Source organism: Lontra canadensis, unplaced genomic scaffold (assembly GCF_010015895.1).
Source record: "Lontra canadensis isolate GAN:19392208 unplaced genomic scaffold, GSC_riverotter_1.0 scaffold7, whole genome shotgun sequence".
In the NCBI taxonomy this organism is placed as follows: domain Eukaryota; kingdom Metazoa; phylum Chordata; class Mammalia; order Carnivora; family Mustelidae; genus Lontra; species Lontra canadensis.
In genome coordinates, this window is record NW_022631001.1 from 7,557,590 (window position 1) to 7,572,261 (window position 14,672).

At 40.9% G+C, this 14,672-nt stretch overlaps 1 protein-coding gene across 3 annotated transcripts in view; it reads right to left on the reverse strand.

The window, feature by feature from the left end:
• Positions 1 to 14,672, reverse strand: part of DEUP1 (deuterosome assembly protein 1) — an 82,977-nt gene that overhangs the window by 66,073 nt on the left and 2,232 nt on the right. For all 3 annotated transcript variants that reach the window (XM_032852820.1, XM_032852819.1, XM_032852818.1), the window contains exon 2: positions 14,579 to 14,649. In XM_032852820.1, the coding sequence (XP_032708711.1) occupies positions 14,579 to 14,625 (47 nt within the window). In that variant the 5' untranslated portion in view covers positions 14,626 to 14,649. The remainder of the gene's footprint in view (positions 1 to 14,578; positions 14,650 to 14,672) is intronic.

A 14,672-nucleotide genomic window follows, 5' to 3' on the forward strand; every position in this document is an offset into this window, starting at 1 on the left:
TGATCTAGTATGTGTTTGTGCTAAGTCCTGGGGCCACTGCTTCCTCCTCTGGATGCTCACAAGCCACCCATAATCCCTTCCAGAATCTTCCCGAAGACTTAGTCAAACTCAGATTTACATCCAGCTCAGCTTTCTGTCAAATTTAATATTCCTTTTTGAAATTCAATTGTCTAATCTACTAGTGTATCTTCCCTTCTTCAGTTTTTCAGGGATAATTAAGAGCAAGTTGGTCTCCACAAAATCAGTATTTGCTCCTAAATCTAAAGAACTTCAAAATGAAATACAAAAGGCTTAGTTTAGCCTTTTCCACAGAGCTGGGCACTAACATTATTCATATTTTCATTTCTTCCTGTAGTCAAACGCTGACTAACACTACGCTAATTACTTCCCTGTTCTTCCTCTTACAGATCCTCACAACATCCCATAAAGTAGGTCTTATTTTTCCAATTTTAGCAAAGTTGGTGGAGGCATTAAAAAAGAAAAAAGTCCTCTGAGTCTTCCAGCTTTAAGAAATAGGTGGATTGTGCCTGATACACTACTATAGACATATAAAACTTGGCCCTGACTACTGGGTTTATCCCCAGGGGCTAATTCCCAAGAGAAGGATTGTGCGGTCAGGAGAGAGGTCTCAAACCAGAAGGAAGGGGATACACTGAGATTTGCAGGGTGATGTACCAGTCTGAGGGGCCTAGAGTCAAAATACGTGAAGAGAGCAAAATACAAAGCTGATGGTATAAATGGTGGTAGGTGGCCAGTGTGTAGTGGGGACAGGAGAATGGAAAGTAGAGAGTCATTCAGAGTAAAAAGAGCTCGAGTAAGATACATGGACATGTAGGTTACTCCAAAGTCCTTTCGTGTATGGGCTTACGTGCTGGTCCTTACAATGGCAGACCTTCATCAGACAGACGGCTATGGTGACCATGTTATCTATTATCCAAACCAGGACAATTTTGAAAGTGGAAGAGGCACTCATGACAATTATGCCAGGACAAAGGTATAAAGCAGTGATTGTTCTGGGCCAAGGGGGATGTAGGGACAACCTGCCTACCCATCATCAATCTGGAAAACAGTAATGGAAAAAGAGGTCTGTAAAAACAAAGTGAGTTCATTTGGGGAAGTAAGAGATGTCAGAATAGATATGGACCTTGGGTTTGAGAGAGAGAAGATGGCATTTGAAAAACAAACATGGAAGTCATTGTGGAGGAAGCGGAGGGATTGAGGAAGGAAAGCATAGGCTGAAGAGAAAGAGGAGACTATGTTCCGCAACATGGAAGAGTCTAAGAGAACGAGTCTCCAAAAGGTTGATGGGTTATATAAACCATCATATCAGGTCTTAACTTTTTCAAAATATTTTAATGAAACTCTTCTAAAATGAAGCAGTTATATTACTTAGTTATATGATTATTATATTATATATATTATATATATTATTATATATTACTTAGTTATATTACTATATATTTAGTCATACCAATATAATTTAACTTTTCTGTGGTGGCTCATAGACCCTGTTCCGTATATCAAATACTGTACCACCCCAGAAACTTAAATAGAACCAAATGGGAGAGATTCCAGATGCCCCAGAACCCACTTTCATAGACATATCTGTGATGTCAGCCTGCTCTATAGTTGACTGTCCCCCCAAGACAGTAAAGTGAAAGGCTTACTACTTTATGACTCCTCCATCACAATTTCACAGTTGCCCTCCTTCAAAATTGGCTACCAAATTATAGCTAAAAATAGCTTTTCTCTAGCACTTTTCTCATTGTCCAAAAAATGCTATTTACTGTCATCACTAATGTGTGCTGACTTGACAGCATTACAACGCCTATCTTTACGGCATATTTAAGATGGTGGCTTATTCTCAGACTATTCTTCTCCCTCATCTGTAATAAGCTTAATGTTGGAATGTGGAGGAGAAATCCCAACATTCCCCAAAAGCATGCTTACATGTACTTATCAAGGCCTTATTCTAGAGCCTTCATCAAAATCATCAAGGAGAGACATTTACAGAAATAAAATGCAATGTGATAGCTTTCAAGTCCCTGTCAATGTTTTATCAGAATTCTAGATACAGGGGCTCAGTGAGCCTTTGGCTCAGGTCATGATCTCAGGGTCCTGGGATCGAGCCCTGCATCGGGTCTCTCCTCAGCAGGGATCCTGCTTCCCCCTCTCTCTTTGCCTGCCTCTCTGCCTACTTGTGATCTTTCTCTGTCAAATAAGTAAATAAAATCCTTAAAAAAAAAGAATTCTAGATACATACAAATTTAATATCTAACAGTTTTTATGTTCTAAAAAGAATGGAAGATCTTGTAAATACCTGTATTACAGTTAAACTTTTTCTAAAAACTTTTTCTATAATGACTACTCCTCTTCTGAGTAACATCTTGGCTCACACACTGAATGATAGAAGAGGATAGTTGAAATATTAGCAAACACCAAACCTCTTTCTGCAGGTGATTTTTATAATTACCTAAAAATACAAATAACCAAACTGTCCCCATAAACTTATATATCTGACATATTTCATATTAATATGGAGAACCATGGTATGATTAATAATAAACTATATATAGGTTAGCTTGGATTCTATAAACCAATCTCTAGGACAATTAAAACTCCCTCTTGCTAAAAGGTCTATCTGATGAAAGAATGCAGTGGTAGTACAAAGGAGGATAGCCACTTAACCCCTTTTTATTTAAAACTAGAGCTAGCTAGTTCACTGGATCCTAACAGCAAAGAATTAGCTAAACATTGATAAAGTCTGTTTTTCCAATATTAGGAAAATAGAAAAGATGCTGTTTCCTGAATGTTGGAAATGAACCGTCTAATGCCTGCTTATTGTTAAAACTTTCAAATCTCTCTCTGCAGCCAGAGCTCTGAGCTCCAGACTTCAATATCCAACTACCATTCCACATCAACATTCTCGCAAGACGTCTATAGGCACCTCAAACTTCTCATATTCAAAACAGCACTTGAACCCCCGCACCACAGACCTGCTCCCACTCCAGTCCACTCTGTCTCTCTTTTTTTTTGTGCTTTAGTATTTATTTATTTATTTTTAAATTTTTTATTTCTTTTCAGCATAACAGTGTTCATTGTTTTTGCACCACACCCAGTGCTCCATGTAATCCGTGCCCTTGCTAATACCCACCACTCTGTCTCTTTAATTGGCATTACAGCTATAGCGGCTCAAGATCCAAACCCTCATGACCTGAGATTCGTGTTTCCTCAAACCACAGAATAACAGGTCTGTTGGCATTGCCTCCAATATATACCCTAAATTCTGATCACTTCTCACTCTGTCCAGTGGTAAGAACTTGGTCTGAGTCATCCTTATCACTTGTCTGATTCCATTCTTATCTCCCACTTGGATAGGTGCCTGCACCCAACATCCACCCTTCCTTTCTTCCATAACAGATCTCCAGTGTTACTCAGACTGGAAACGTGTCCAGCTAAAAGTACAACTACATTGGCCAGTCTCTCCTGGAGCTAGGCATGGCCATGCAACAAAATCTGGCCTGTGAGAGGTAATAGCCATGAAGCTATTTAGAAGAGAGCTAGGGTGGTGGTCCTTGGTGCCTATGCATCGCTCATACTTTCCACTTGGGGGCACTCAGCCTGATTTCCAGGGGACAGAACCTGCATTTCTTTGCTTGAGTCCCTCTTCTTGCCACTGGGGTCCTCTGTGCCACCTGTGTGATAGGCCAGAGGTAACAGGAAATTGAAGCCCTCCCAGAAGCAATTCTCAACCAGTGAATGTCAGTTATTGGTATGTAAATACTCACTTCTCCCTGGATGGGATATCTCTAAGGGCTGTGCTCTAGACTGGGCTCTAGACTGGGTTCCAGAATCTCCCCAGTAGGTTTTGCTTCAGTCACTCTCAGTGATAACTGGTTTCATAACTTGCTCTTTCTTATTTCACTTCCCTGTCCTTATAGGTGGTAGGCTGAAACACGATACCCAAAGATATCACATCTGAAAGTCTGCAATAAATAAATAAATGCTACTTTATTTAGAAGAAAGGTCTTGGCATAAGTTGATGATCTTGAGTTGGGAGATTATCCTAGATCATCTGGGTGTGCCCTAAGAAAGAGGCAGGGGAAGATGGGACACACACAGGAGAAGAGATATGGAGATGAACGAGAGAGGGGCGTGAAGATGCTGGCTTGAGTGGCCAGGAGCCAAGGAATGCTGACAGCCACCAGAAGCCAGAAGAGGCAAGGAATGGATTCTTCCCCAGACCATCTGGAGAGAATGCAGCCCTCCAGATGCCTTGATATTGACCCAGGGATACTGACTTTGGACTTCTGGACTCCAGAACTGTGAGTGAATCCATTTTGGTTGTTTTACACCACGTTTTTACAACACGTTTGTCATACAGCAGTCAGAGGAAACTAATACACCACATTTTTCATCTATCAAAGAAACCACCTGCATCCAAATCCTTGTTTCTTGGGGCTTTGGCTTCTGGAAGAAGCCAAAATAAAACGCTGGTGTGTGCTCTTCTGTTTTTACCCTATTGCCCTTGCTCTGCTCCCACTCTGGAAGGAGATTTAACGGTTGAGGCGGGTAGCCATCTTGTGGCCATAAGGGGACCACAAACAAAAAAGCCCCACCCCGAGGGTGGGGAAGCAGAAAGCTACACAGAGACTTGTATACACAGCTAATTATTTGGTATCTTCAGCTGGATGTGTAACAGGCAGCTCAAACCAAGCTTGCGTTTTCTCTAGTCTTCCTTGTTTTAATAAATGACAGTCTTATCCTTCCGGATGGTGGGTGAAGAGACTTGCATCATCCTTTGTCCATCTCTCTCTTGCACACCACGTATCCAATCCACAATCTCTAAATATTGTCAGCACTTCTGTCAAAATGTACCCATTTGTTTCTATTTCTACCTTTACCAACCTGATCCAAATCACTGTCATCTCCCACCCGAATTACTACAATGGCTTCGCTTGTCTATCCATCCTGCTCTTGCCATGCTGTGGTCTCTTCTCCACAGAGTAACCAGAGTAAGCCTTTTAAAACACTAAGTCGGAGAATGTCACTGCTTTTCTCCATGCCCTCCAGTGACTTCCCATTTTAAACGGCCCTTGTGCCTAACCCGTGGTGTAGGTGCCTGGGCTTACACATATCATTTGTAATTTGTAACTGCTGCAATTAACCTCACATAAAACTTGTCCTGGAAAAAGTTTATGCAAATGTTTCCTTCCTGGTGGCGTTTTGAATCTTTGCCTAAACTCGGTAGCAGCTCAGTTGTCTCTCAAAGGAATCTTTCCCTTCCTTTGTTTCTTTCCCTGCTCTCTCCCTCCCTTCTCCCAACACCCACTCCCTCCCTTCCCAGTTTCTTCCTCCCTTTCAACATCACTCAGTGAATTCCTATAAGCACTAAGTACCATCTAACATTTCAGGATCTACCTTCAAAGTAAAATATCAGGATTTTACCCTAGGTCTATTTCACTTTGTTTCTTCTTCAGAGAAACCAGGAAGTACAATTTACCAGATTTGATTACTCTGGAAAGGAATATGTGTGGCTGGGAATAAAGAGTGGAGGGAGAATAATGGGGGTATAGACTGGGCCATTCAGAAGACAAGAGAATTAATCATATTTTAAAAAAGAATTTTCAATGTGAAAAAGAATACATCACTACAATTTAGGAGTGCCTGGGTGGCTCAGTCGGTTTAGCGGCTGTCTTCAGCTCAAGTTATAATTTCAGGGTCCTGAGGTGGAGCCCCACATTGAGCTCCCTGCTCAGCCGGGAGCCTGCTTCTCCCTCCTCCTCTCCACTCCCCCTGCTTGTGCTCTCTCTCCCTCAAAAAAATAGATAAAATCTTTAAAAAAGAATATTTTACTGCAACTTATTAACCTGTTAATATATTAATTACACTAGAATGTTTTACAAATTATAATTAAAATTGTATTAAACTAAGAAACTGGGAAGTAAAGTTGTGATTATGAATTAATACATCTCAGAGGGAAAGAACACATAAAAGGTTAAGAAAGATGCACACACAGAGTACTGCTTTAAAGATCTTTCTGAATTAGATGTGAGAAGTTTATGCTTTATTATCCATCTGCCTTAGCTCTTTGAAAATATGACTTTCAAGGCAGATAAAAAAAAATTGGCAGATCGTGCAGCAGATTTTTAGGAAGGATTTGATAAGATTCTATGAACGAGCTCAATGACTATGATGTAAGTCACAGAATCAAAAATGGAGTAAATGATTTAGTAGAGAAAAACGAGATTTTTGGTTGAAGATAGATGAACATAAATATTTTTTCCTTCCCAAATCCTACTAAAATAAGGTAAAGAGATATGTTTAACCTACAAGGGCAAAGATAATGGTAGCCGGCAGTAGACAAAGCCAAGAAGCAACCCAGTGAAGTAGAAGGTAAGTGCTGGCAGCCCAATTTACACCCTCTAAGCCGGAGAATTTAGAAGAGTGTTCTCTAGAATCTGATCAGCCTGAGACAGAGACTGAACAAGACAAGGCTGATGACATGCCTTGATGCTCCCTGTCAACAAGCACCTTCTGTATACATCCGAGTTTCCTGTCAGCTTTGACTCTGCCATCTTACACAGGGGTGAGCAGCCGGCAATTACAGACGTTTGAGGAAAGCAGTTCACGCAACTAGGTCAAATACAAACAGAAAGACATTTTTGGAAGGAAATCATGAAGAAGAAAACTTAAAAATTATAGTTAAGTTTCTAGAATTCTTAAGTCCAGGAGAAAACAAAACATTTTATAAGAAAGGAAGAGTCGCTACAGCATGCAATATGGCTCAGAGGTGAGGAGCATTTATAAAGGCATAACGAGGCAAACAGAATGTTGATGAAGTCAGAATTAGGGTGTATTGGGTGGATGGAAGAATGGGAAGTATGGCTGTGTGTGTGTGTGTGTGTGTGTGTGTGGGACTGTATGTGTGGGACTGTATGTGTGGGATTGTGTGTGTATTTATGTGTGGGACTGTGTGTATGTGTGTGACTGTATGTTTGTGACTGCATATGTGTATGTGTGTGACGGGCTGTGTGTATGTACATGTGTGGGAGTATATGTTTGTGTAGGACTATATGAATGTGTATGTATGTGACTGTGTATGTGTATGTGTGGGACTGTCTATATGTGTATATGTGGGACTATGTGTGTGTGTGTGTGTATGACTATATGTGTATGTGTGGGACTGTGTATATGTGTATGTGTGTGACTGTGTGTATGTGCACATGTGTGGCTGTGTATGTGTATGTGTGGGACTGTGTATGTGTATGTGTGGGACTATGTATATGGTGTATGTGTATGTGTGGGACTGTGTATGTGTGGGACTGTGTGTATGTGCGGGACTGTGTGTATGTGTACGTGTGTGGCTGTGTATGTGTATGGGTGGGACTGTGTATATGTGTATGTGTGTGACTGTGTGTATGTGTACGTGTGTGTCTGTGTATGTGTATGTGTGGGACTATGTGTATGTGTGTGATTGTGTATATGTGGGACTGTGTGTATGACTGTGTATGTGTGGGACTGTATGTATGTGTGTATGTTGGACTATGTGTGTGTATGTATGACTGTGTATGTGTATGTGTGGGACTGTGTGTATGTGCATATGTGTGGCTGTGTATGTGTATGTTTGGGACTATGTGTATGTGTATGTGTGTGACTGTGTATGTGTGGGACTGTGTGTATGACTGTGTATGTGTATGTGGAGGACTGTATGTATGTGTATATGCTGGACTATGTGTGTTTATGTCTGACTGTGTATGTGTATGTGTGTGACTGTATGTGTGGGACTGTGTGTATGACTGTGTATGTGTATGTGTGGGACTGTATGTATGTGTATATGTGGGACTATGTGTATGTATGTGTGTATGACTGTATATGTGTATTGTGGGACTGTGTATATGTGTATGTGTGGGACTCTACTTATGTGTATGTATGACTGTATATGTATATGTGTGGGACTGTGTGTGTGGGACTCTGTGTACGTGCATGTGTGTGGCTGTGTATGTGTATGTGTGGGATTGTATGTTTGCGTTTATGTAGGACTATGTGTATGTGTGTATGTATGACTGTGTATGTGTATGTGTGAGACCATGTGTATGTGTACATGTGTGACTCTGTGTGTGTGTGTGTGTATATGTGTGTGTATGAGACTCTGTATATGGTGGGGATGAAGTGGCGGAGGCAGGAAAAATAACCAAAATGGGCATCAATAGATAATGCCTAAAACTGAAAAATCAAGAAGTATCAAAATAATCATGTTATATAGAGATACAGAGATAAATACCAAAATAATCCGCCAAAAGAATTTCCTCTGGGCAATGGAAAACTGGGGAGGCAACAGGAGACTGTTGTTTTTTGATAACAGTGATAAGGAACCAAATGACTTTTTAAACTATATATATATGTAACTCAACAAAGAAAGATTTGGATAAATGTTCTGTTTCAGTTAGAAAAGATATTTTAAAGAAGTAAGCCACTATAGGGGAATCCACTTACACAAGGGAAAAAAAAAAACATTTCTTAAAAGCAACACTCTGGAATTCATACATTTTGGAACTCTATATATGCATTTTGTTGAGTTTAGGATTACTCAATGCATTTTATTCTGATCAAATTCCTATTTAGAAATGCCCTTTAGGGGTGCCTGGGTGGCTCAGTCAGTTAACCCTCTGACTTTGGCTCAGGTCATGATCTCACGGTCCTGGCATGGTTGCTGGTACTAAAGATCTCTCTCAGGAGAGGCAGTAAAAACAAAAAGTCAGTGCTGAAATAAAAGTGAGAAAACTCAAGAAATTCCTCCAGGACAACAATGGAAATTACAAGAGGAAAGAAAAAGATGAGATCCTCCTAGGAGATGAGACTGACAGAAGAGAGTGGTGAATCATTAACCAAAGAAATAGAAGAAAATGTCACTGAGTTGAGGAGATACGAATCTTTTGTGCAAAAGAGTTCACCAAATGCTGTGAAGGATTACTGCAAAAGAATCCGTCCCTAGAAAGCTTTCCTGATAAATTGTAAGTTCAAAGGATAAAAAGAAATCCTATAAACTTTCACACACACGTACAGAGAGAGAGAAAGGAAAAGAAAGGGAAGAACAAACCTGAAAGAGAGCCCGGCATTACATCAGGCTCCCTGCTCAGTGAGGTGCCTGCTTCTCCCCCTCCTTCTGCCCTTCCCCCTGTTTGGGCTCTGTCTCTGTCTCTCTCAAATAAATAAATAAAAGCTTTAAAAAAATATTCACTGACAACTTAAAAATAGGATGTAAAACTTCTAAGAGAAAATGAGGGAAAAGAAAATTAGATCAGACTAGTAAGTTTGGGGAAATCAAAATGGGTCAAATATTAGCATAAGTAAATAAATGAATAAATAAATAAATCCTCTTTTTAATGGCAAAGACTCTCCAATTGAGGTATATTTTTAAATCTAATCATATGTTCTTTACAAGAAACACAATATGATATAAAAAATTTCAAAACAAGAGTGTGAGATGATAGAAAATATAGACTGGTCTCTGTCCCGATTCCTGGCACAGAGCTGCTAAAATCCTTGCCATTTCCTAAGTGATAATAGCACCAGGTCTTTGACCTGGGTTCCTGGCCCAGGGCTCCTGAAACTTTTGTAATTTCCCAGGTGGTAGGAGTGCCTTTTATTCTAATGAGGCAATCCTGGGTGGTCTCCTGGCCGAGGGCTAGTCACTTTGAAGACCAAGCCAAGATTGGAAGCTTGGAATTTTCAGCCCCACCTTCCATTCTTTTGAGAAGGGAGAAAGACTGCAAATGGAGTTAATGGTCCATTAGGCCTATTAGATGGAGTGGCCATAGAAATCCCCAAAGCAACAGTGTTCAGAGAGCTTCTGGGTCAGTAACACAGGAAGTGCTGGGAGGCTGGCCCGCCTGGCAAGAGCCTGGAAGCCAAGCACGACTTCCCACACACCTTGCCTTGCCTCTCTTCCATCTGGTGGTTTATCTGTAGCCTTTCTCCTTCATCCTGGTAAACATGTTTCCCCACCTTCTGTGAACTGCTCTGGCAAATTAGATGGGGGGCACTGGAATGTCCCATCTACAGCCTCCCGAAGCACAGGCAGCAACCTGGGCTTGCTCCTGGAATCTAAAGTGGCAGCAGGAACAGCCTTGTGGGGCTGAGCTCTTCACCTGTGTGGCCTCGCGCCATCTCCAGGTAGGTGGTGTCAGAATTGTGTTAAATTGTAGGACACCCGGCGTGGGGGGACACAGACAATCGCTCGGTGAGGGTAAACCTCCACACATTTGATGACCAGAAGTGTCAGAAGTGAAGTGTTCTCTGTGAAGATAAAGGCACACAGGGAAGAAAGACATAGGAGAGAAGAACTGGTTTCTCCCTAAAGAGAAAGGAAAAGACTGAGTTTCTTCCATTACAAAAGGGGATGATCAAGGACATTACAGACTCAAGTAAATGAAAGAGAGAGCAGAAGTGGCAATATGAATATCAGGCGAAGCAGAATTTCAACAACAAAAAAACACATGAACCTATACTTGTGAGTTCTTTCATAAAGCTACATTGTGTAATGCATCAAGATACAACATCCATGAACCTCAATGCATTAAGCAACAGAACACTGTTGCTTAATAGAATGAAATGGTAGACAAAAAAACAGACAAAAACTGTTTTGAATATAAGAATTGGACAAAACGGGGCGCCTGGGTGGCTCAGTGGGTTAAAGCCTCTGCCTTCGGCTGAGGTAATGATCCCAGGGTCCTGGGATCGAGCCCCGCATCGGGCTCTCTCCTCGCAGGGAGCCTGCTTCCTCCTCTCTCTCTCTGCCTACTTCTGATCTCTGTCTTTCAAATAAATAAATTAAAAATCTTAAAAAAAAAAGAATTGGACAAAACTACAATATGGTAAAGAGCTTTCTTAAAATTTGACAGATCAAATAGACAAAATGTAAGGTAACGATGGATTTGAAAAACATGATTTAAACATAGTAAAAGGTCTGATGATCTGTGTGAAAATTTTTTAACATTTTTATGTAAGCATTAGAGAATATACATGAGTTTTCAAATGTCCAAAGGACATTTCTAACAGCTGATCATGCAAGAGATTATAAGAACACGCTAAACAAAACTGGAATATCAGATGGGCCACAGTGGCGGTAGTGAGATTAGAAAGTAATAGTAATAAAAATATAATTACCCCCCCACCCTTGGAAGTTACATGTCTTAAATATCTCAAATTAGTCACAGAGGAAAGCAAAATTGAAATACCAGGCTATTTAGGAAATGAGAGTGGAAACACCAATAGTATGGCCCACAGCAGAGCTGTACTCAGGAGAAACTTGAGTTTTGATGCTTTTATTACTTAAAGAAATCATAAAATTCAGAAATCATAAGAATAACAACCAGATTTTTCAACTCAAAAATCAGGGGAACAAGATAAGTAAAAGAAATCATATAAGGACAAGCTAGTAAGAGTAGAATATAAGAAGGAAACAGAAACAAAGCAAAATCTAGACACGGTGCTCTTTAATAGGCCCAAAACGAATAGACCTTTTGTTCATTCTGCAGTAATTTATGTTCTGGGCACACACTCTAAAAGCAAACGGAAAGGACAAACTCAGATATGGGTGTTTTGATTAGAAGGAGTGTAGGTTGATTAATACAACAGAAATGTAAATACCTATAATCGGGGAATCATGGATATAAAATTAAAATCAAACCCTGTGATAACCCAAGTGTCAGAAAATAATGACTCACCCAACAAGTGTTCTGGGCAGAAGCTCCCTCCTTATACCTTCACACTTTCTGTTCTTACTGTCTCCAGAGCTCTCTTTGCCCAATACAATTTCTGCTCCAATGCCACCTTACCAGGAACCTTGTTTGATCATCCCATTCAATCTCTCATCCTTAGCCTGCTTTGCTTTTCTTCATAGGACCATATGAAACATTTCATATCTCCCACTAACCCCTGGAGGAGTGGTCTTATTTCATTCACTGCTCTCTTTCTTGTGCTGAGACCAGTCAATGGCTTATAGTAGACTCTAGATATCTGTTAGATGATGTCATGCCACAAAATATTACCGTGCATGTAGGTGACATGGTTTGCTCTTTAACATGCCCCTGATGAGGTTTTATTGTCTTTATGATCTAGATTTTTACATATTATCTCAATAGCATGAAGGACAGAAGCAAAGCCAACCTGGCTGTCCATGCTTTGTAGACCGTGGTAGACAATGTCTGGTCCCATGCATGCTGGGATGAATACGGTAGTTCCTCATGGAAACCTCTAGTGATTCTCACTCACTTCTGGCTTGTAGTACATTGTACCCAGACAAGCTCTATGACTCTTGACTAATTCTAAGTTCTTTAAGGTCTGTTTCTTATTGATCTTTGTATAAACCAAGAGACTTAATGTTGTGCTTGCCATGCATTCAATATTATACACATTCCCCCTGAAAGAATGAATGAAGACAAACAGCAGTCCCCATGGCCTCAGATCTGCAAGAGTGAAGAGGTATCTGGTACCAACCAAAGGTTCAAGACCTTCAGTCTGCCTCTTAGCCCTCAGTGCCATCATCACATCAGGGACCTAACACCTGTTCAATCCCGGATCCTAACCTGGCTCTTCTGCACATAGTAGGCAGGCTGCTCCCACATCTCACTGCCACCCATTTCCAGTGTAGCAAAGCCTGCAGGGATTAGAGCCACACGTATCTGAATTCAAATTCTGCTTTTTCATCAACCAGTTGTACATTCTGGAGCAATTTGCTGCTTTCTTTCTCTTTCTTAGCTCAGAAATACAGCAAAGGCTGATAACTGTCTGCCAGTATTCATTCTTCTTCCTTTTATCACCTAGGCTTTAGCTGGCCATTGAGCTACTCAGTTAGAGACCACATGTCCCAACCTTTTCCTGCAGCTAGTTAGCTGTAGTTCTGGGATGAAGTTCTGGCCCACGGGAAATGGCTAGAAGTGAGGCCTGCTATTTCCAGGACACATTCCAAAAAGGACCCATATCTCCTCTCCTCTTGCCCTGGCCCTTTCCCTCTGGCAGGAGCACAAGGGTGGAAGCTGAAGCCATCACTTCGGGTCCAGACATAAAAATCATGCAGGGAGGATGGCAGAACTGCCCTCCCAGTCCTGGGCTGCTTATCCCAAAACTTGTCCATGAAACAGAAATAAACTTCAAACTTATTTATACCACTGTATTTTTGGGGTCTCTTTATTACAAGACCTTAGACTCAAGTCTAACAAGCATATGATTTTCTTAGTTATACAATGAGAACAGTATCCAGCCAGGCTGTTGCAAGATGTGTGCAGCAAGATCTAGAAAACTGACCGTTGTTCTTACCCAAACCTGTGCAGCATTCCTTTAGCCTGATGTCAAAGTCATGGTCTGAGCAGAACAACTGAAAGGAGTTATTATTGGAGTGGTTTGACGAGTGCAAGTCAGACACAGTCAAGATTAGGCACTAGAGCACCACTCCTACCCACTGTCCCTCCCATGTTCACCCCTCACCTGCCCCTGCTTCCCAGTCCCCAGCTTTGGGGTTAGCCAGCGGCCAGCTGACTAATGAAACAACAGGAAAAGAAACCTTTGTGGTCCTGGTGGCATGGGAGGGGTGGGGACAAGATATCTGTGAAAGGGAATTTAATTTTTTACAATGGGGAACGCTGTACAAATTTTATTCCTTATCTCTTCATGAAACCTTTGGTAAAATATCCAAACAACAATAAGTTGTTTGGGAAGTCAAATCTTTTTTTTTTTTTTTTTAATATTTTATTTATTTATTTATTTGACAGAGAGACATCATGAGTGGTCAGAGAGGCAGGCAGAGAGAGAGGGGAAAGCAGGCTCCCTGCTGAGGAAAGAGTACAATGTGGAGCTTGATCCCAGGACCCTGGGATCGTGACCTGAGCTGAAGGCAGAGGCTTAACCCACTTGAGCCACCCAGGCACCCCCAAATCTTTTTTTTTTTAATTTTATTAAGTTTTAAAATTTTAATTCCGGAATAGTTAACATATTGTTATATTAGTGTCAGGTATACAATATAGTGATTCAGCAGTCTATACATCACCCAGCACTCATCATGATAAGGACACTTTCATCCTTTTCACCTATTTCACCCATCACACCACCCACCTGCCCTCTGGTGACCATCAGTTTGTTCTCTGTAGTTTGGAGTCTGTACGAGCCAAATCTGTTCTGAGGTTATGTTTACGGGTTGAGCTCAGCCTTAAGGGCAAGTGTGGAGGGAAACCTGGGATACTCAGTGCAGCAATAAAGGAACAAACTGGGTGGGACATGCTGGGAACCCAAGAGCTGCACATTGGCCTTTGTGGGCAGCTATCGTCGTAAAACACCAGAAAAACTCACTAAAAGTTGGAAAATGGTGATTTTCGAGTACAGACCCATAGTCAAAATTGGAAAGATTCACACCATAGGTTCTTGATTAGAATCATTTGAATTTCCCTCCATCTACCTCACCAATACTAATCGGCACATCTTATTATTAATATTTAAATTTCAAAATTCATGTATTATCTGGGAGTTTAGGAGATAGTTAAAGACTCACTTATTAAACAGAAAATTTTCAATCAACACTTACCCCATCGCATTATGGGTTTGGTTCTCCATGTCAAGAAACTGCTGCATCTGGTTTGTGTCTTGATTTTTAATCTGTTAGGGGGAAAATGATGTAG